Source organism: Phyllostomus hastatus, unplaced genomic scaffold, assembly GCF_019186645.2.
Source record: "Phyllostomus hastatus isolate PE091 unplaced genomic scaffold, TTU_PhHast_1.1 phas_scaffold_385, whole genome shotgun sequence".
NCBI classification, from domain to species: Eukaryota; Metazoa; Chordata; class Mammalia; order Chiroptera; family Phyllostomidae; genus Phyllostomus; species Phyllostomus hastatus.
Window position 1 is genome coordinate 15,408,312 of NW_025334026.1, and position 22,585 is coordinate 15,430,896.

At 46.9% G+C, this 22,585-nt stretch overlaps 2 protein-coding genes across 5 annotated transcripts; both read right to left on the reverse strand.

The window, feature by feature from the left end:
* Window positions 1–605: 605 nt before the first annotated feature.
* Window positions 606–2,624, reverse strand: EPO (erythropoietin). The gene is made up of 5 exons (XM_045819617.1): window positions 2,515–2,624; window positions 2,194–2,336; window positions 1,857–1,943; window positions 1,413–1,592; window positions 606–1,239 (listed from the first exon to the last, which is right to left on the reverse strand). Exons 3-5 carry the CDS (start codon window positions 1,941–1,943, stop codon window positions 1,081–1,083), a joined length of 426 nt encoding a protein of 141 aa, XP_045675573.1. The 5' UTR covers window positions 2,194–2,336; window positions 2,515–2,624; the 3' UTR covers window positions 606–1,080.
* Window positions 2,625–11,556: 8,932 nt separating this feature from the next.
* Window positions 11,557–22,545, reverse strand: POP7 (POP7 homolog, ribonuclease P/MRP subunit). Of its 4 annotated transcripts, none has more exons than XM_045819510.1 (2): window positions 22,395–22,545; window positions 11,557–12,259 (listed from the first exon to the last, which is right to left on the reverse strand). In XM_045819510.1, exons 1-2 carry the CDS (start codon window positions 22,400–22,402, stop codon window positions 11,827–11,829), a joined length of 441 nt encoding a protein of 146 aa, XP_045675466.1. In that variant the 5' UTR covers window positions 22,403–22,545; the 3' UTR covers window positions 11,557–11,826. The 4 variants fall into 4 exon arrangements, with proteins under 4 accessions (XP_045675466.1, XP_045675467.1, XP_045675469.1 ...); XM_045819511.1 differs by lacking the exon at window positions 22,395–22,545 and adding an exon at window positions 12,572–12,710; XM_045819513.1 differs by lacking the exon at window positions 22,395–22,545 and adding an exon at window positions 12,560–12,693.
* Between the last annotated feature and the right edge of the window lie 40 nt (window positions 22,546–22,585).

Genomic DNA, 22,585 nt, shown 5'->3' on the forward strand with positions numbered 1-22,585 from the left:
TCAGGCTGTGTGAAGAGTTAACACGAGGCCACAGAAGCGACCGAGAGAAGCACACACGGGGCACAAAGTGAGCGCTCTGTGAGTTGGCTGTCTGGGAAAGCGGCTCCTTCTGCTCTGCTGTCGACTGCCCCTCTGCAGTCTCAGGGCAGAACATTTATGGTGACCATCCCTAGGCAAGGAAAGAGGTGAGCTGGATTTAAAGGGGCTCAGTGCATTGAGGTGGCAGAGGCTGATGCTGGGAACGTGGCATTAGCCAAAGGGGCCCCAGAGAAGAGGCAGAATAGTGTTGGTAGCTGTCTACTGAGGAATAGCCTTGAATGGAGACACATTATTGACCAGTGTGGGCAGAGCTTGTGGCCTCACGCCCAGTGGGTCAAGAGGTCAGACAGGCCGTGCAAGGCAGCACGTAGGGTCCGACCCCCTCCACCTCTGGTTTCCTAGGCCTGTGGCCTGCTGTCATGATGGGGGCAGAGCCACGAAAATGGGGAGCTCGTAGGAAAACATAAAAACCAAGAGCCATGTTATGGTTTTAGTTCTTGCCAGTGAAACTGGAAAATATACAAAACTTGGACCCCATGAGAGCCAGGGGCCAGCCCCCATCCCATCTTCACGGCTCCCACCACCTTTGTTGTCCAGGGAGCTCTTGCTGTCATGGAGTCCCCCTGAGGCCTAGAGAATTCATGGTTTGCCACCTAAATCCTCCAGTCCATCCTATCCCTGCTGGGTAGGTGCAGGAAGAGGTATTTGCCTTCCGGCTTGTCCTGACATCACAGTTCTGCAGGGCACCAAGATGAGTTCGGTGTCTCTCCAACATGGCACCATCCTAAGTTTAAGCTGATCTCTGAATTCTTCCTGCTTCAGGGCCTCAGACTGGCCCTGTGACATCCTCAGATCTGAGCTGAGCTCTGGACAGTTCCTCTGGCCCCTAAGATGTCACCACTGGCCCTGGAGTGTCCATGGGACAGGCTGGTGCTGAGCTGATAGCCCCTTTATGGGGGTCGGGAGTCGTGCTGTGGAAGGCGTGGTGTGGGCAGCAGTGGTGAGCGAGGTGGTGGACGTGCCTGGGGTGGGAGCATCTGGTCACCTGTCCCTTCTCCTGCAGGCTTCCCCTGTGTACAGCTTCAGCTTTCCCCGAAGAAAATTGGAGTAGATTCGGAAAAGTTTGCACAAAGTATCAACAGTGAATGTTCGGAGTGGCTCGGCAGAGGCCGTTGTGTCTGGAGGGGAAACGGCTTCTTTCTGTGAAGGAGAAAACAGAAGATTATTGCAGTGCCAGGGACCCTGCAGGGAGAAGGGATTCAAGACAGAATTAGAGGGGCTATGAGGAAAGTCAGAGTATTCCTTGGCGGGGCCCATCTCCCATTTTACAGACAGAGCAAACAGAATGTGAGGGAAGATCCGTTCCTACTCACCTGGGCTCCCAGTGCCCGAAACAGGGAGGTGAGGCTGCGCAGGCTGCTGATGGCTTTGTCCACATGCAGCTGCAGGGTCTCAGATGGCTGGGACGAGTTGGCCAACAGGGCCTGACCCCGAAGGATGGCTTCGGAGAGCAGGGCCAGGCCCTGCCAGACTTCCAGGGCCTGCTGCTCAACCTAAAGGGAGCAGAGACTCGGAGTTAGCTGGCTCAAGCCAGCCCTTTCCTCATCCCGCTCAGCAGCCCCAAGCACAAAGCTGAGTAAACAACAGAAGGCATGCAACACGGTTTGTGGAATGAATGAATGAACAAACAAATGAACATATTCCATTCAGTCCTCATCTTTGCTGCTTCATTTTTTTTGTATCTCTATCATTTTCCCTCCCACCCTATCAGGTTCTCAAAATGAGGCTCCCCAAAAGCAAGGAAAAAATAAACTCACCTCCATCCTCTTCCAGGTGTAGAAGTTAACCTTGGTGTCTGGGACCGTGATATTCTCACTGAAGTTGCAGCCTTCAGCACAGCCCATCTAAAAGCACAACCCCAGGGAGTCAGGCCCCCAAGGACTCCCAGCCTAGGCCACAGGCCATAGGCCCTCCAGTTTTGCCCCTTACCTAACTCCCAGATGTGCATTAGGGGTTACCAGTTTTATCATTTTTACTGGAGGCTCTGGCTTCCCACCTCCAGCCCTGAACCAATTGCCAGGTTCCTGGATCTTGGAGGAGAGCCCCAGCCCCTGAGAGTGAATTCTGTGGAATGTCCTGGGGAGGGGGCCTCACCGTGACATTTTCGGCCTCCCGGGCCTCCAGGATGTACCTCTCCAGGACTCGGCTGTCACAGATGAGGCGTGGGGGGGCGCCCAAGACTGGGAGGCCCAGAGGAAGCAGCAGCAAGGACAGCAGGAGCAGCAGGGCAGGACATTCTAGAAAACAGAGCCAGACTTGGTGTGAGGAGGAACAGGAGAAGGGTTGGTCTGGAGGGTCAGACTCACACAACCCGCCTGGCCCAGCCTCCCAACCCCAACCTTCCCAGTGCTCAAGTTCTGCCTCTTTGACTTCATTCAATCCTGCTGCGGAGCGCACACCCCACCCCCCAGCTACCGGCTTCACTTGTCGGGGCCAAACTTCAATCCCGCAGTGACAGAGGCTTCGCCTCTCGCAGACTCGGGTGGTTGCTCCAGGACCCAGGTATCAACTTCCTCCCAACCCGCACAGCAGCCCTTCTTTGCACCGAACCCCCAAACCTCGTCCCCGTCTCCGGGTCACACTCTGCCTTTCCCGGGGACTCCCAAAGCACGTGGAGGCAGCCCCACCCCCTTGCCCTTCCGGGGTTCCTCAGCAAGTCGCTGGTCCTTGAACTCAATCACCTCCGGGCCAACAGTCCTAGCGGTAAATCCCTTCTCAAACAGGGGCCGGGTAGGGAGCTCCCCCTCGGGCTAGCACTCACCGCGCACCCCCATCTCCTCCGTGCCCCGCCTGGCCGCTCACTGACCGGGGGCTTGCCCGGCGCCGGGGCCCCGAGCCCTCATCCTTGCAAGCTCCGTGGGGCAGGTCCACTCCACAGGCCGGAGGAGGGGGCCACCGTCCAGGGGCTGCCGAGCCGAGGGTCGGGCCGAGCAAGCGCAGGACCAGCGTCCGGGAGCACGCACTGCTAGGCAGCTGGCCGGTGTTGGCCCGGGGACTGCGGCTGCGGCCGGGGGTCGGGGCTGTTATCAGCATGTGTGCGTGCGTGTGTGGGGGTGGGGAGGATGTGTGCGTGAGGGGTCGCCCGAAGTGGGGGCCAGGAGGTCAGAGCAGGGGGCAGGACGCCTGGGTCGCAGGATCGCCGGGGCGGGAGCTACGGGCAGACTGAGGGTGCAGGGACACTGCTCTGCCCGCCTGTCCCCGGGAGGTGCAGCTGGGCGCGCACCAGCCTGACGGGCAGAACGCCTGCGCTTGATAAAGGAGAGCCACTCTGGGAAAGGCTGGGCACTCCGACGCCTCCTTGAGGGGCATCCGGGTCTTGGGCGGGGTCTCAGAGCTGGAAGTGCCTAGATTCCTGCAAGGGCGCTGGATTCGGAAGCCAGGAAGGTGCAGGCAGAGGCAAGTTAGTTGTCTTCCTCTTCACAGTCCCTGTACTTGTCTGTTCTAAAACCAGTGTTGTTCACGTTGAAGAATTTGATGGGGGTGCACAGAGCACCATGTTGAGGAATTTGATGGGGGTCCACATCAAAGAAGTGTGGGGGTCTTCTCCCCCCACAATCCTCACTTTCTAGGACCCTGAAAGCCCAGAAATTGTACTTTTAGGGCACAAAGCACATGATATGCTGTTCAGGACACACAGGCACCTTGACATGTTTCTTTGTCTGTGATACAGGTTAGCCTGCATGGCAGAGTTCTTACGAACTCTGAAGTAGAGCTAACTCCCAAAGTGACAGCAGTTAGAATTTGCAGCTAAGCTTTTGTGGCTTCTAGGAAGCCCTGAGGCAGAGAAACAAGCTCCCTCAAGGAGGAAACCAAGGCTGGCTGGCTTTCAAAAGTTGGAAAATGGTCTTGGCTGCTGAGCCTCAGTGTCCTCACCTGTCAAATGGGTGTGATGAAAGCATCAGTCACCCACCCCCCATGTAGGTTGCATAAGACAGCAGCAAAATCCTCCAAATACAGGTAGTTGTATATACTCCTTCACTCTCTACCCAGTCCCATGATATTAGAGATATTTTATTCATGTGTTCAGTGCCTTCTCTGGGCAAGACACTTGACTATACACTTAGCAAGACAAAAAGATATGTTGAGACCTAGCTCCTGTCTCCCGGATGGAGTCCGTAGCTTACCATCAAGATGAGGTGTGGACACAGGGCCAAGTGTGAGGGCTGTAGTGCCCGGAGCTGAGCTGTCAAGAGTTTGGAAGAGGGAAAGCTCCTCTAGCTGGAGAAGTCAAGGAAGCTTTGATGGAGGTGACAGAGCTCAGCCCTGAATGGGCAGGTAGGATTTCAATGGGAAGAGATGTGAGGTGGGTGTGAGAGGCCAATTCAGCAAAGTGAAAGGGGGGTCAGGTGTGTAGGGTATGGAAAGGAGAGGTGGGGATCGGGCCAGAGTGCTGGGTTAAGGAGGGGTCAGGTTGTGAAGGGCCTTGAATGACACTGCGGATTCTGGTTTCTGTTTGGAAAGAGTGGGAAATGTTCCTTCGTTCATTCATTCATTTATTCAAGAACTATTTGTTTCTTCAAGAAATGAAGGTCCATTCATTCAAGAAATATATATAAAAATAACGACTCATGGCCAGGATCTGGGGAGCAGTGAATGAAACAGTCCAGTGCATCTGCCCTGGTGGAGCTGACATTTCAGTAGAGAGGCAGAGGACAGACATAAATATGTGTGAAAGAGAGAACATCCCATTGCAGTAAGGACTGAGAACAGGCACAGAAGGGGACCGGGAGCATTACAAAAGACTGCAGTTTTATTTTTATTTTTTTATTGTTTTCAAGTATACTTGTTTGCTCCCCCACCTCTCCCCCCAACCCCAGCGCCCCACCCCCGCCCCATTATTGTCCATAAGGGCTGCAGTTTTAGATCAGGCAGGAGGGATGCATGCTGAGAAGAACTGAATGAAGACCTGGATTAGGTAAGGGAGGGGAGAGACCAGGATCAAAGAGGGGTTCAGAAAGATGGAGAGGTTGGTGTGTCTCCGGTGGAGACAATGAGGGCCTGCCTCTGTCCCACCCTGCTCCCCTGCCCTCAGCTCCCCTCAAGATTACTCCAGGAGCCCCCTGAGCCTGGTGCACTGGATGTCAGTCTGCACTCATACTGCGCCTTCTAGTCCCGGTTTCCCTCTCGACACGGGGCGGACTCCCAGCCCCTCCTGGCCCGCAGAGCCCAGTTCTGCTCCCTTCCCAGATCCCAGCTGTGAGACGAGCACATGCACACTCACGTCCACACACGTCCGCACATGTATTCTGTCCCAAACCTCCCACTCCCAGGCTCTGCTCTCCCAGTCCCCTGACTCCTGCGTCACTGCCCTGACCTGACCATGAAGAGGGAACCAGGGACAGAAGAGGGGGGAGTGTAGACAGACTGAGGAAAGGGAGGAGAGGATGAGCCTCTTGGGCTGTGGGACCTGCTCCTCCCTCCCCTCTGACAGCAACTTGTCAGAGGTCCCTGCCTTCTGAAAGGAAAGGAGATGGGCCACGAGCGCAGCCCATAGGTGCTGGGGACTGCTGGACAGCGGTGGCGCTGGCTCATTCTCTGTGGCTTTTGGAGAGAAAGCTATGATTGCAGCTTGGGAAAAAGGGTAGAGGAAAGGGTCTTGGTCCAGCCAACACCCACTCCCTAAACTGTGTAATCCTGTTAGGAGGGCAGAGGCCGCTTTGGAGGACTTCACCCCAGGTGCTCTTGGATACTGCCCAGCAGGGTCCACCTGTCTCTCCTCATCAGGGGACCCTGAGAAGCAGGAGGAAAATAGGAAGCTACCTGAGGTTCCCCATCCAATGCCCACCACCCCCTACCCAGTGCCCTCTCCATCTTCCTGCTTGTATTCCTCTGGCATGGTGCTGAAGTGGTCCCAGGACCACTGCAGAGGGTCTCCTCACTGACCCCTCCAGCTAATCCCCAACCCTGCTCCTGACTGCCTCAGAGCCAAGACCCTCTGCGTTCTGCCACCTACCTGCCTCTCCAACCTAGTCTCCCACTTTGCTCATTCCCACTCCCTTCATCACATGCGTTCAGTTAGATGGCTTCCAGCTTCCTGCCCTTTGCTCATCCTATACCTTCCACCCTACCACTCTCTTTCCCTTGTTCTTCAATGACCAAACCTAAGCATTATCTCCTCTATGAGACCTTCCCTGATCCCCCAGCAGGAAGTTGTCTCCTTCCACTATGCTGCCATCCTTACACATCTTAGGCCTGTCACTAGCAGGGCCACCATGCACAGCTGTCAAGGTTGAGTACTACACAGCTCCAGGAGTACCATTCATACAGACTCTGATGGGAATGGCACTCTCAGGGGTCATGCAGGAGACGTGCTCTGTTAGTCAGAGGAGAGCAAACAATAGTGTATGACAGGTCTTGTTCACTTTGGTGCTCACCAGGCACCTAGCATGTTTCCTGTTTATAGTCATCACTTATGTGTGGCTTGCGTTATGCAGTCCCTCCACTGCAGACACCTCAGCTAGAGATTGACCTAGTGGGGGAGGTAAGCCATTCACCCTCAGAGTGCTTGCTGGAGCCATGCCTGGACAACCTAGTTCTGGGGTCTCAGGGGCTTGCGAGGCCTCCCTCCACTTCCTGTGCAAGCAGCCACTGAGGCAGGGGCTGAAAAGGAACAGTTGTGACCAGAGGATAGCAGGGGTGGAGGCAGACTCTGTTCCATGGATTGTTCCTGGCAGCCAATTCAGATGGAAAATCCGAGAAGCAAATTTACAGCACCCCTGAGCTGCCCCAGACCCCAGGCAGTACGAAGGCCAAGCTGCCTGGAATTGGCTTGGGGATGGGTGGGGGGTGCTCTGGGCCTCTCCTACCCTGCTGTCCAAGCAGTTGCTTCTTGGCTTGGCTCAAGAGTTCAGCCAGTGGCCCAGAAGACCTTCTGTGCTGGGAAGTGAGGTGGCCGAGGACCTTGGAGGATGGGGTAGGGGGAGGGCTTCCTGGCCCCTGGGGAACTGGAAAGGGAGCAAGAATGTTGAAGGGATTCCTGCTGGAGAAAGGAAGTCCTGTGCAAAGACCAATTTGGACAAATCGAGGCAAGGACTGCTCTCTTGGCCACAAGTAGCCAGGAGAATCAGATCCACCTTTCTGTTCTCAGCAAGCAGCTCTGTAACCTCACAGCCTAAAGGGGTTATTTGGTAAACAAGAGAGTCCAGATTGGTGGCCTGAGCTCTGCCACTTACTAGCACCGAATTTGTGACTTTGTCTCTGAACTTTGTTTCTATAGAATGCGGATGGTGAAAATGACAGTAATCTCTTCCCAGGACTGTGGTGGGATTATGTAATCCTTGCCATAGGGTGATCAATAAATGCTGTTATTCTTATGTTTTCTGCTTTATTATCCCGGCTATTCTCACTTTGGAGGCCTAGAGACCAGACCCCCAGCATACATAGCCTTTGGCCTTCCTCCAGCATCTTCCACCGTTCCCTCTGGGGAGCTGGGCAAAGGTTCACGGCATCTTGTGTCTGGTGTTACAGCTGCCCCACCAATAAGCTCACTGGAAAAAGTCGAGAATAGTGGGGTGTTGGACAGGTATCTCTGGAGGTCTACATTGACTGCACTGGGGAGAAACTTGCCCCTGAACACAACTGAGTGAAATGGCATCACTGCAGGAGTTAGAGATGGGTTAAGACATAGATTATCAAGACAAGTGTCAAACTTAGTTTATTCAAAGGGTTTATTCAACCAGGGTTTTCTTGCCCCATCAGTGCGGGTCCCCAGAAAAGCCCAAAGCCCTTGGACTGAATTAGGCCTTTGCACTCACCCTAGACAAACATTAAGGGGTCACCTTCCTCGGTTGTCTCTTGAATCCCCCAAGTACTTGAGTCCCTGAAGCAGGGCTGCCACAGCACCAGTACTCTACCTTGAGTTCTGGAACTACTTCCCCGGGTAGATTTCTGTGAAAAGTGTCAGCCCACATTCTAGCGTCTCTAGCTCCTATCTCTCATCCTGTATCAGAAGACAGAGCTGCCATATTGGCCAGAGTTAACTTTCCTGTCCAAGCAAAAATAAAATTAGAAAGTCCTAACCGAACTAAAACACTACTGGAAGTTTCAATAGGAGTGATGTTTTTCTCCCATGTAAGGCCTTTGCAGGTATACAGTTATGAATACAAAAGTTTCTATTTGTTAACATGGGGCTTGGGAACTTTTTAAGGATTTTGCATGAACTCTAGTGGGTGGTCCTTCCTATAGACTCTTTCTACTTAGAGGGTTATAGGCCAAGATCTGCTCAAGGGAAGTTTATTGCAGCCTTAGACATGCACTTAAACACCCCAATTTAGCAAATGTTTTCCAAAATTGTTCATGGTTCACTGAGAACCAGCAAATTATAAACCTGTTGTTTGACCCCTCAGTCATCCCTGGTCTAAATGTAATTGAGCCCTTTGGTTCATGTCGTCTTTCATGAACCAGCAAATAATTTCAGTACTTTCAGGAAACATGATTCATGGACCTGGAAGGGGCCTAGGTCTTGTGAAGGGGAAGTTCCACCCTCTGCTTGCATATTTCCAGTGACAAGACATTCGATGTTTCTCAAGGGAGCAGAGGCTCATTATAGATTAGACAGTACGCTGTTCTCCTGTGCATCCACTCATCCATCCAACCGTCAGGTATTTATTCGTTATTAGACTGGGCAATGAAATAATTTCTCCTTGACTTATCTCATCAGTTAGATGACTAACTCCCCTGAGCACCCTATCTAGAGAGCAGAACAAAAGAACTAGATTTGTAAAAAATTAACTTTTCTTATTACAAAAAATATATGATCATTGAAAAACTAGAAAACATTGCAAAAACAAAAACCATAAATTAAAAAGCACCCATAACGCCATCAGGAAGATGGAGTCTTAAGTGGTCATTTTCACAAGACTTCTTTCTTGGTGGCATTCCCTTGGCCTCACTCCAAATCTGTGCCACTAGACACCTGCTCCCAAAGGAACTGCATTCAACACATACTTCCAGTCCAACTTCTCCACAGGTTCAAGGCTGTGTGGAACATACCATTCAACTCCTGACCAAGCACCAGGAACTCACCTGGGACATCATGTGGGGACCTAAGTAGAAGGATCCTCAGCACATCTAAACAAGTTCATGTGTCCTGAGGGCTTTCTTCCCTTCTGGGCAAGCCACAGTCAAAAGCCTGACAGAACTAATAACCCAGCCTTGCAAATCAAACACAAATCACCTAAGAGGCCCCAAACCATTTCTTAGCCCAAAGGCTCACACTAACCGTAAAAGTCCTTAGGAACGCCAGGACAGTTCCAAGCACAATGCAGATTATCTTTTTAAGTCTATTTGTCCTGCTTCCTATTAGACCAATGGTTCCTACCTCTCAGGGCAGGCCTGGTGCCTAACACAAACCCCTCCAACTACTGAGTGCTCACTAATGTGATGAATGATGAGCTAATGCCTACCCCTACCTCCAAGATAAGCATGTGAATTCTGGCTTGTGAGGATGTTTTTGAAGTAGGAGATTATTATGCACTCACTGTGGGCACTGCAGCTGTTGAGTAAAAAGAGGGAGGGGAACTGCATTTGGACACACCTTCTGCCCCTACTCTCTTCCCCGTTTCTCAAGTTTTGATGAAAGGCACTTCAGAGAGCCAGCAGAAGTTGGGAGGTGGAGGAGGTGGTGGTAGAGAGGAGAGTCAGCCTCCTTCTGGTCTCCTTACAAATGGGATGGAGTTTTGGCACTGCGCACCATGCCTGGATGCCAACAGATGCAGGACTCTTTCCTTTATCTCCTACCTGCCCCCACACACTCAAGGGTTACCCCCATACCCTCCAATGTCTAGGGGCTGTTTCTATAAACCTGCCACTGAGGGAAGCTGCATTGGCAAGCAGTGAGAGAACATGGAGTAGAAATAACAAAGAGGCTGGGAGACAGAGCTGCCAAAACAAACCAAATGCAAAAGGGCTGCCTGCCACCACCTCAGCTGGGCCCAGGCCAGGAGTGCAGACGCAAAAACACATACGTGCAGGGAGACACACAGTTCTATCCAGCTCCCTGTTGGTTCCTCTGCTACTGGGAAACTTCAGGGCAAGGCAGCCTCGCAGTCGAGGATGTTAGGCAAACAGGGGGTAGGAGGGTGTGACAGGAGTATCTCCCATCGTATCTCCTTCGTCTCCCCCTTCTCCTGCTTTCTAACCACTGAGTGACCCTCCAGCCACAGAACATGTCCTGCCTATTCACGGATACCCTTTGTGCCCACTAGCCCCTCTACCAGATATACCCTCTCCCTTCTTTTCTGCTTGGCAAACTCCTATTCATCCTCCAAAACCCAGATCAAAGGTGAAACTATCTTGGACCCCACAAGAAAGTTAGCATTTCCTTCTCCATATTTCCACATCATGGCTACCCTTACTTCTCTTATTAATGTATCTTCCTCATTCACAAAAACTGTGTTTCTACCTTCCCAATTAAATGAAGAACTCCTTGAAGGCAGAGGCCATTTTATACTCACCTGTGTATCCCCAGGGCCCAACCCAGGCCTTGGCTCACAGTGGGTACTCAGCACGTTTACTTGTTGAATGAAGCATGAATCCTTTTGTTAGGAGTCTGCTTTCCTGAGCTACTGGCAGTCACTCATCTGGCATCAAAGTCCCTCATCAATAGGAACACTAAAGCCAGAGGGATTTCAACACATGAGAAGCCGGATTTTCAAAACCCAAACCAAACTACCTTCAACAAACTAGAGCAAAATTCTGTTACTACCCTTTAAATCAGAGACTTTCAAACTTGTGATCTCAACCAAAGTAAAACACAATTTACATACCTAATACACATGTGTATATATAAACACAATAACTGAAAGTGCCAATAAAACTGGTACTTAAGTTGTACTTTTTTTACTTGCTTTTTAAGTCTATGATCCAATACAATGACTTTAAGACTCACCACCCACTTTGATAAGCATTGCTTTAGATGATTCTAGTTTGATAAACACGAGATCAGATCTTTCTACAAATACCCAAACACAAAATATTTATTATCTGTGTGTCCAGTAATTCAGGAGGGAGGCTTTCCTTTCCCACTAGAGCAGCCCAGCCAGAAGGGTTTCAAGGGCTCTGGGCCACAGCTGCTTGGACCCACAGGACCAGGAAACAAATGAAGCCATATATCAGTTTCTATCACAGGGCCTGATACATTCTCAAACCCTCGCCTTTCCTGTGCCTGAGAACCTCTACCACAGCCCATGCTTCTAAGCATAAGACTATCCCAGCTGCATTCAGTGGGCAAGAGGGTACACCTTACCCATTTGGCCTGTCTCTAAGAGAATGAGAAATTTTAAGGCAAATATTGGGTTGTCAGGCTTCTGCACTGTACTAAAGTTTATCTTACCATGTCCACATTATAATCTATACCCTCTGTGAAGGCACTCAGGTTCCCCTCCTGCACCTAAACACTCGTCAAGTTTCCTACTCTCCTTTTCAGGTATACATCAACTTTACACAGGGGACAGGCAGTGGCAGTGGGGTGGGTGGGCACTAAATTCGATACTTTTTATTGCCTAAGACAATGGCTGGTTACAGACCACAAAGATTCAGGAAGGCCTGGTTACTTGGGCCCAACAAGAGACACTCTCCCCTTCTCAATTCAATGTCTTTTGGGCTCAGAGATGACAGGCTTTTCCTTTTATGGCTCTGGTAGGAGGTCCATGACAGTACTGAGTACAAGGAGAGTCATACCTGAGCCTAGCTGAGGGTAGGTGGATGAGGTGAGCCAGACTCATTTTATTATTTGGGTGTGACCCTGAAGACCCGGATGTGGATGGCCGAGTTGTTTCTGATGCGGGTCAGTGGCTCTTGAGTATCAGTCTCTGGTTCCAGCTCATCAACAAGCTCCACAGTGGAGGTATTGGCAGCCACCTGCAAAGACCCGAAGCTGCCCGCCTGAAGCTGTAGGGCAATGTTGATTGCACGGTTGATGGCCAGGCCCAAGCCATGAATGTAGATCTCAGTGCATGCACTCTGACCTCGCGACCCTCCGTCCAGCAGCTTCTGGCAGCGGGCCAGCTGGGCCTTAAAGTCAGTTTTCATGTTAACATAAATGTCATTGGGCCTTCTGGGCAGACGGTGGGGCAACCTCTTCCGAAGGGTGTACTCCACGGGATCCAGCTCAGCCTCAATGGCCCCGCGGTGCTCTCGGTTTTCTGCCATGCTGTGTGTCCTGGCACAGGAAAAAGACAAGAGCGGCGGGGTAAGACAAGCGACTTCGCTTCTTTTCTTACCCAAAAGGCCATTTCCTGCCCAAAAGGTGTAAGCCAGGAGGGGGCGTGCTCAACACCTTTCTTCCCTCCTAGCCTCAGTGCCAGCTCCTGAGTCTCCTCCACCGCTTCTTAGTTCCCATTCTTTCATCACCTCGTCCCCAACCTCAGGCCCCTCCACCATCCCCTTCCCTGGCTCTTCTGCCACGCCTACTCTCTGCGGTCCACAGTAGCCTCCGAGTGCAGGCGGCCCTCTCCCCTACCAGGCCACTCACGCGTTGTGCCGACTGGCCCAAATAGAAGGCGCAGCCCAGGACCTCCAGACCTCAAAAAGGGAAGAAAAGGGGAGCTTAGCAAAAATGCTAGGTAGTAGGAAACACCGTTCCTAAAAGGGCAGAGTGCGCACGCGCATCCACCCCGTGTGAGACCCACCAATCGCCTTCCAGGTCTCCTTTCTCTCCGCCCCTTTCCTGGAAGATGGAGGAAACACGCGAGATGTTAAAGTAACGCGAGGCTGAAGGGGCGGGGAATGGGACCTACCACGTGTGCCCTGGAGGCGTGGCAAGATCACTATGGCGATGTGGGGCGGGGCAAATGTGGGTGAGGGTCTTGCAAAGACGCAAGGGGAAAGCTCAGGGGATCGTCCTAGAGGTGCCTGAAGACAAATCTGGAGTCCTGCATCCACTGTAGTTTCTCTGGTCAGAGGAGGCATGGCGGTGGATAGAACTGACCTCCTGCCCAAAGAGTGGCCAGGTGTTGCCTTCAATGGAGGACAGTATACCTGGACTCCCCTGCACTTCACAGGTGTCCCTCTCCTCTACTTCTTTAGGGGCTGACCCGGAGCCAGCCCATGTGGACTCAAACTAGGAGGCCCAAGTTTCACAGGTCCCTGGGGGTACACTGAGCCCCACACACCCTTCAGCTATCACCCACCAGTTCTGCCGCTGGAAGCAGGTACATGCGCCCCCTAGCGGGAAGGACGAGGGAAAGCGAGAATGGGAGAGTAGTGGTTCCTGGCTCCCTAAGGCCAGTGGGGAGAGGTTGACTCTGCCTGGGGTGGAGGTCCTCTGCCCAGATTGGCGCAGCCTCTGGAGAGTTCCCTTTGGAAATGCGTTATACCTGCACTGGGAACCTCGAACTACTCATTTCCTATCCCTCAAATGGGGATAATATCTGTCTTGACATGGAATTGTGAAGCCCAATATACCCTTGTAAACTGGAAGCCTTCACACCTGAGTTGGCATTTTTTATGGGTCCCAAACCCCTCTTTAGTTGTCTAAGGTAGAGTCTAACCTCATTTCACTAGAGGTTAGAAAGAGGTCAGGTTCCTGAGAACTCGCAGCACGATTTAAATCCCATAGTTCTCCTTTTAGCTCCAGATTCTTTCATTAACCACAAGTTTAGGCCACAGGGGTGTCAAACTCATTTTCAGCAGGGGGCCACATCAGCCTTACAGTTGCCTTCAAAGGGCCAAATGTAATTTTAGGACTGTATAAAGGTAACTACTTCTTAACTAGGGGCAAGGAGCTCGGCACTAACACTGGGTAGAAACAAGGTGCTGGGCCACACAAAACAAGGTAGAGGGTCCGATTTGGCCCATGGGCCTTGTTTTTGCCACCCATGAGTTAGAGGTTGAGGTGGGGGGAGGGGGGAAGGTAGCAGGTGAGGAGGAAAGGCTGGCTACCCCCCTATTCTGCCTCTGAAGTGACATCTGAGATGTCTTTGTTTTTATTTTTTAAAAGATTTTATTTAGTTACTTTTAGAGAGAAGGGAAGGGAGGGAGAAAGAGAGGGTAACATTAACATGCCAGAGATACATCCATCGGTTGTCCCTTGCACACCCTAAATTAGAGACCTGGCCCACAACCCAGGCATGTGCCCTGACTGGGAATAAAACCAGTGACCTTTCTGTTCACAGACCAGTGCTCAATCCGCTTGCTGAGCCACACTTGCCAGGGCTATTTCTATTTTCATTTTTTATTTTAGAGAGTGAAAGGAAGAGAGAAACATGGATTTGTTGTTTCATTTATTTATGCATTCATTAGTTGATTCTTGTATAGGGGGCAAAAGACCCCTGGAATTATCTTTTGGAGCTCAGGGTCCTTGCAGTGCAGGCTTCCCCCACTAGGTGAGTGTTCTAGGAACCCATCTGTATCAGTGTACCAGCTGGCATTGTTGTGAGAAGCTGCATTCGGCTTCAGTAAATTTAAGACCCTTTCAACATGTTTGCCCATTTTACGATGGGGGATTTATGAGTGCACCTACTCACACAGTGCTGAGTGTTCAGCAGTTTTTGACCAAAAAAACATCATGACTACTGTACTCTACTCTCCCTACTCGCCTGATCTCACCCTGAGTGACTTTTTTTGTTTCCTCGGATGAAAAAAGTCCTCAAAGGAAAATGTTTTGTTGATGTGGAAAAACTAAAAGAAAAAACTAAAAGGCACCAAAATCGAGTTCAAAAACTGTTGAACAGTGGAAAAAACATCTCAATAGGTGTACTGCATCAAATGGAGAGTACTCTGAAAGTGAATGAAGTTTAAACATTTAAAAAGTAAATACATAATTTTTGATAAATAAATTACAGGTTTTTTTGGTTCCTAACCAGAGATGGAACCTGCAACTTTGGCATATTGGGAAGATGCTCTAAAACAACTGAGCTACATGGCTAGGGCTGAGCTGGGTTTTAATGGATGAACAGTTCTTCCGGGAACCAAGAAGTATTGTGGAACAACTGAAGAGTACTTTTAAAAGAAGGGGAGCATAATCTAAACTTCTACCTCAAGGAACTAGAAAAACAACAGCCAAATAAAAGCCAAAGCAAGAAGATGGAAGGAAATATATACAGCAAAATTCAATGAAATTGAACAAAGAAAGACAATAAAACTCAAACCAAAAGCTAGTTCTTTGAAAACAAATAAAATTGACCTAGCAAGACTGGCAAAAAAAAAGAGAACACAAGAGAAAGAAAACTCAAATTATGGTTATTAGAGAGGAAGTAGCCAGGAAGTAGCACCTGGCTGGTGCACAGGATTCAGCACTGGCCTGTGAACCAAAGGGTCACCAGTTCGATTCCCAGTCAGGGAACATGCCTGGGTTGTGGGCCAGGCCCCCATTAGGGGGCACTCAGGAGGCAACTACACATTGATGTTTCTCTCCCTGTCACCCTGCCCCCTCTCTAAAATAAATAAATTTTTTAAAAATCTTAGAAGAAAAAAAAAAAACAAATAAAAGCAGGTATAGCACTAAAGATATTTCACACACTAAAAGATACTGCACACTAAGTCTGCAGCCATACCACCCTAAACACACCCGACATCACCTGATCTGGGAAGTAAAAGATACTAAGAGAATAATAAAAACAACCCTACATACATAAATTTGACAACTTTAATGGACCAATTCCTACACAACCACAACCAAACTTACTTAAGGTGAAACAGATAACCTGAACAGTTTTATTTATTAAAGTAGTAATGGCTTAAAAACAAACAAAAAAAACTTTAGAAAAAGAAATATCTAGGCCTGGGTGGTTTCATTGGTGAATTCTACCAAAAGAAGTTCACACAAATTCTACACAATCTCTTCCAGAAAACAGCTTAGGGAGGAATATTTCCCTATCAGTTTTATGAAGTCAAAACCAGACAAATACAAAAAAAGAAAACTACAGACCAGTATTTTTCATGAACAAAGATTCAAAATTCCTCACAAAATGTTAGCAAATTGAATCCAACAGTAGTTCCCCTTTATCTACAGTTTCACCTTCTGTAGTTTCAGTTATCCACAGTGAACTGCAGTCTGAAAATATTACGTGGAATATTCCAGAAATAATTCATAAATTTAAAATTGTGCACCATTCTGAATAGTGTGATTAAATCTCGCCTTCCTGCTCTCCAGGGACATGACTCATCCCCTTGTCCAGCATGTCCACACTGTATCTACTACCCACCCATTAATCACTTAGAATCCATTTTGGTTATCAGATCAACTGTCGACATATGGCAGTACCTGTGTTCAAGTAACCCTTATTTTATTGGCAAGTTTTAAAAAAATTTATTGGTTTTAGAGAGAGAAGGAAAGGGAGAGAGAGAGGAACATCAATTTGTTTTTCCACTTATATATTCATCATAGGTTGATTCTTGTATGTGCCCTGATTAGGGATCAAACCCACAACCTTGGCATATCGGGACAATGCTCTAAGCAACTAAGCTACCCAGCCAGAGCAGTAACCCTTATTTTACTTAACAATTCCAAAAAGCAAGAGTAGTAAGGCTGGCAGCCCTGGCTGGTGTGCCGGCCTGCAAACCGGAAAATTAGTAGGTTTGATTCCCGATGAGGGCACATGCCTGGGTTGTGGGCCAGGTCCCCAGTTGGGGGTGTGTGAGAGGCAACTGATTGATGTTTCTGTCACACATCAGTAATTCTCTTCCTCTCTCCCCCCGCCCTCTAGAAATAAATAAAATATTAAAAAATAATAGTAGTAAGGCTGGCAATTCAGATATGCCAAAGAGAAGCCATAAACTTCTTCCTTTAAGGGAAAACACATGTATGTATAAGAAAAACTAGTATACATAGAGTTTGGTACTATCTGTGGTTTCAGGTAACCACTGGGATCTTGGAATGTATCCCTGGCAGTTAAGTAGGGTCTACTTCATATAAAAAGAATTATAAACCATGACCAAGTAGAACTGATTTCAAAGATGTTTCAATATAAGGAAGCCAGCCCTGGCTGGCGTACCTCAGTGAATTGAGCGCGGGCTGCGAACCAAAGCATTGCAGGTTTGATTCCCAGCCAGGGTACATGCCTGGGTTGCAGGCCATGGCCCCCAGCAACTGCACATTGATGTTCCTCTCTCTCTTTCTCCCTTCCTTCCCTCTCTAAAAATAAATAAATAAAATCTTTTAAAAAATAAAAAACAAAACAAAACTGTGGCAACCTGATTGAGGCGATAGACCTTTCCACCCAAATTTAAAAAACAAACAAAATATATATATATATATGGAAGCCAATCAATATTATCTACCACATTAACAGTCTAAAGAAAAAAAATTCACATGATCATATCAATTTAACATAATTTGGCATCTATTTATGATAAAAACTATTTAACATAATTTGGCATCTATTTATGATAAATACTATTTAACATAATTTCGCATCTATTTATGATAAAAACTCTAAGCATACAAAGAATAGAAGGAATTTCTTCAACCTGATAAAAAGCATCTACAAAAAACCTACAGCTACCATTAAACTTAATGGTAGAAGACTGGCCATGTTTTTTAAAATCAGGAACAAGGCAAGAATGTCTTCTCTCACCACTCTTATTGTTGGAAGTCCAGCCAATGCAATAAGGCAAGAGAAGGATACAGATTAGAAAGGAACATATAAAACTGCCCCCATGTGCATATGACATGACTATACACATAAAAAAACCCAAAGAATCTACAAAAAACCCTTATAATTAATAAGTGAGTTCAGCAAGTTTGCAGCATACAAGATTGACACAAAAAAATCAATTGTACCCTGGCTGGTGTGGCTCAGTGGATTAAGTGCTGGTCTGCGAACCCAAAGCAAAGGGTCCCCAGTTCAATTCTCAGTCTAGGTACATGCTTGGGTTACAGGCCAGGTCCTGAGTTTGGGAGTATGCGAGAAGCAATCAATCAATGCATCTGTCGCATATCGACGTTTCGTTCTCTTTCTCCCTCTTTTCCCCTCTCTAAAAATAAATAAATAAAATCTTTTAAAAAATCAACTATATTTCTACACACTGGCAATAAACAATTGAAAAATAAAATTTAAAACACAATAATACCATTTACAATCACCCCAGAAATGGAAGTGGGAGAAATATTTACATATAAGTCTAACAAAATATTTACAAAGTTTATATCCCAAAACTACAAATGCTGATTGTGATTAAAAAAATTAAATATCTAAGTAAATACAGAGTTATACCATGTCTGTGTATTGGAAGATTCAACATAACAAAGATATAAATTCTCTCCAAATTGATCTCTAGCTTTAACACAATTCCTAAGAAAATTCCAGTGAGAATTTTTACAGATATAAACAAATCTATTGTGAAATTTTCATGGGACAACAAGAAAAGTTAAAGCAATTTTGAAAAAGAAAAAGTTGGAATCACACTTCCTGATTTTAAGACTTACTATATAAACACAATTCAAGACAGTATGGTATATGCCAAGGGATAGACACAAAAATCAATAAAACAGAACAAGAGAACCCAGAAATACATTCCCATAAGTACAGCCAGCTGATTTTTGACAATAGTACAAAAGCAGTTGAATGGGGAAAGAATAAATCTTTTCAGCAAGTTGTGTTAAGACAATTGGACATATAGGCAAAGAACTGAACCTAAGCCCTACGAAAAAATTAACACAAAATGGATGGTAGCTCTATATATAAAATGTAAACTATAAACCTTTCAGAAGAAAATATCTTTTTTAAAAAAAGATTTTATTTTTATTTTTAGAGAGAGGGAAAGGGAAGAAGGGAGGGAAAGAAACATCAATGTGTGGTTGCCTCTTGAATGCCCCCTACTGGAGACCTGGCCCACAACCCAGACATGTGCCTTGACTGGGAACTGAACCAGTAACCCTTTGGTTTGCAGCCTGGCACTCAGTCCAGTGAACGTCACCAGGAAGGGCAGGAAAACATCTTGATGACATAGAGTCATGTGAAGAGTTCTTAGACAACTCCAAAAGTAAATCCATTAAAGAAAAAAATTGATAGATTGTACTTCATCAAAATTAAAAGCTTTTACTTTGTGAAAGACCACATTAATAAGATGAAAAAAGAAGCCACAGACTGGGAGAAAATATTTGCAAATCATCTATCTGACAAAGAACTTGTATCTAAAATAAAACTCAAGAGTTAGAAAACAACTCAATTAAAAAATAGGCAAAAGTCTTGAATAGACAGTTCAGCAAAAGAGGGTATCAGGATACCAAATAAGTACATAAGATGTTCTATACCATTAGCCATTTAAAAATCCAAATTAAGCCCTGGCTGCCGTAGCTCAGTGGATTGAGTGCGGGCTGCGGACCAAAGTGAAGCAGGTTCGATTCCCAGTCAAGGCACATGCCTGGGTTGCAGGCCACGGCCCCCAGCAACCGCACATTGATGTTTCTCTCTTTCTCTCTCTCTTTCTCCCTCCCTTCCCTCTCTAAAAATAAATAAATAAATCTTAAAAAAAAATTAAAAATGCAAATTAAAACCATGATAACTTTTACACACCAATTAGAATATCCAAAATAGAAAATCTTGACAATACCAAGTGCTGACAAGAATGCTGAAAAACTTGGGAGATGAGGATGGCTAAGTTGGGGGGTAAATACAGGCAACAGTAACTGAATGACAATAAAATAATTAAGAAAAAAGAAGAATGCTGAAAAACTGGATCTCTCATACATCTCTTGCAGGAATATCAAATGGTAGCCACTTTGGAAAACATGCTGGAGGTTTCTTGTAAAACTAAACATATACCCACCATATAACTGAGCAACAATGCTCTTGAATATTAAAACCTATATACAACATATACATAGTAGTTTTACTTGTAATAGCCCAAACTGGAAACAACCCAGGTGTCTTTCAGCAGGTGAATAAACTGGTACATTCACACCATGGAATACTACTCAGCATTGAAGGTAGGATTAAGGAGCTCTATTAGATACTTGAAATATTAGTTACATCATAGAATACTGTACTAAGTAGCTCATACTTTAGCATGGAAGGCAAAAAAGATGTACAAGATAGGATGGCCAGTGGGGATAATGTACAGGATTTGGGGGAATAGCCAATATGACCTTGAGGGAAGCAATGGGTACACTAAGACAGAAAGTCTAGCAGTGGGACTCAGATCCTATGTGGTCCCTCCTGTTACAATGGAGAGGTCTAGAAGGACTAAGTCCTGGGAGATAGGGGAGAAGAGGAGGAACCAGCAAAGGGCACAAGACCAGGCACAAGTGGATTCAGCAATGTGGATCACCAATGACTTGACAAGCAGTTACATTTGGTCAACCAAAGAACTCAGCACATGGAGGAAACTAATTCTGAATGCAATGAATTAATTTTAAGGATCATTTAGTCTGATAATTAAAAATAAGAACAGTTTGTGAGCTATTATTACTCAAGTCATGTGTCTTTTCGTGATGTTTAAAATATGTCTTCCAAACTTTGACAGCCAGATAAATCTAAAGGTTTACAATTTAGGTAGGTGAAGCCAAGCTCTGTAATAAACTGATTTGACACTAAAATGGTCCTTATCATTTTACATTTCACTGAAGGCAAACACCACAGAAGAATCTGCCATTAAGAAAAAAAGCAGAGCTTGGCTGTTTGGTCTTACTTGAGACCACCCTTTCATCTAGATTAATCATCTAACTAAATTTCTTTTTTTAGTTCAAAAGCTCACAAATTTAAAACAACACACACCAAGGCATTTGAATGGCATAGCACCTGAATAAACAAAAATATTTTAGGTCCAAGTGATTTGTTTGTAACTTTTTTCTTTACTGCTGCACAGGAGATTGATCTACTTTCCATTCTCAAAGAGGGCATTTATAGGATTCATTTCCATCATGTCAGCAGCAGCAGCAAGGATCCCACTTGACAGCTGGGAACAGGACTTGCCCAGAGTCACAAGCTGGTACACAGGGAACTACGGTCCATCATTCCAATGTTCCTCCCTGGAGTCCGGCCTCGCTCTCCTTAACTCACTGAATCTACTGGGTGCTACTTTCAGATCAAAAACATTTTCATGGTAGCATTCAAGGCCCTTAACTGAAATTTCATTTCCCTTCTCTTCCAACTAGCAAACCAGGTCCTCTTCTCCCATCAGTCAGCACTGTCATTATTCTCAAGGGGATGCTCACTTTCCTAAATCTACCTAAATTTTGCCCTTCCCTCAAGCTCAGCACAAGTCACCACTGTCCCCAACTGCTCCCAGTCCACAGAGGTCCCCTCCCATCCTTTGCCCGTACCACTTCTTCACCATAATTTACAATCTCACATTTGCTAATCAGTAATTAAAACATGGTAAAATCTCATTCAGAGATTAGGCTGCTGGTAACTTTCAACCATCCAGAGCACAATCTAGTGAAGTTAAAAAAAAACAACAAAAAACCCAACAACAAAGCTTTTGAGTAAGAAAAAAAACCAGCTGTCATAAGCATATTCTAGGAGAATTCTGACCCAAGATTGGATTCTGCTGATCCATTTTTATTCAGTGTTAATCTGAATATTGTGGACCCCGTGTAACCAAAAGCCCCCCCTATTAGCTAACATTTGTGCAGTGCCTGCCCTGAGCCAACCACTCTGTTAAGTGCTCTACCATACAACCCAAAGGAAAGAGATTAATTAATTTGCCCAAGGCCACAGTTGGTAATGGATGGAACCAGCACAGGAGCCCTTGCTTTTAAATAATTACATTTTACAGCCAGTGAGCAAGCAGCTTGATTGACAAGAGAGGCAGGAATCCTGTCTGCAAGAAAGTCAAAGAAACTGAGAAAGAAGACAGTGGAACTACTCGTGTTTAAGAAATCTGGAGGGTTCCAGGTTGGGGAACAAAAGGTCTTCCTGGTTGCTGCTATGGTTCCCACTCTGTTGTGGCACAACACGTCTGAATTTACTTTCCCTTGTCTTGAGAAGGGTTATTTTGTACTTGGTAGCAGCTGTTTTACAAAGCTCAGTAGTAGAGCATACATTCTGAAATGACTTTAAAAAATGGTGAAAACACACAAGATTTATTCACCATAAAAGGTTCAGGGATTGTAATTCATTCCTGAAAATCTTTTTTTAAACAAAGGTGTGAATCTACGTCTTACATTTGCATAGTAGTTCACCTCTTTTCAAAGCCTTTCACATTCACTTATTTTAATTCTTTCAGCACTCCAGGAAGGGAGTGGAGTGGGGGCCGGGATGAGGCACAAAATACTAACTCCTAATTACTACAGAGAGTCAACTGTTAGTGGCAGAGCCAGATAAAGCCCAGGTCTCACCAGCCTCGCACTGTTTCTAGATCCTTAGGTTCCTCACTTATTGCATACATCCTAGGACATCTGATACACGCACCTCCACATTGTTTGTGGTCTCTTTCAACACAGAAGGACTTCCTGGAGGAAGCTGACTGATCAGAAGCCAGCGATGCCACTAGCAGCGGCCTCCGTCTCGGCGGTCTCACCTCGTGTCGGGGGGGGGGGGCAGCCGGGGAGTACCCCGGGGCACCCCCCCCCCCCACCAACCCTGACCGTAGCGTGCCCTGC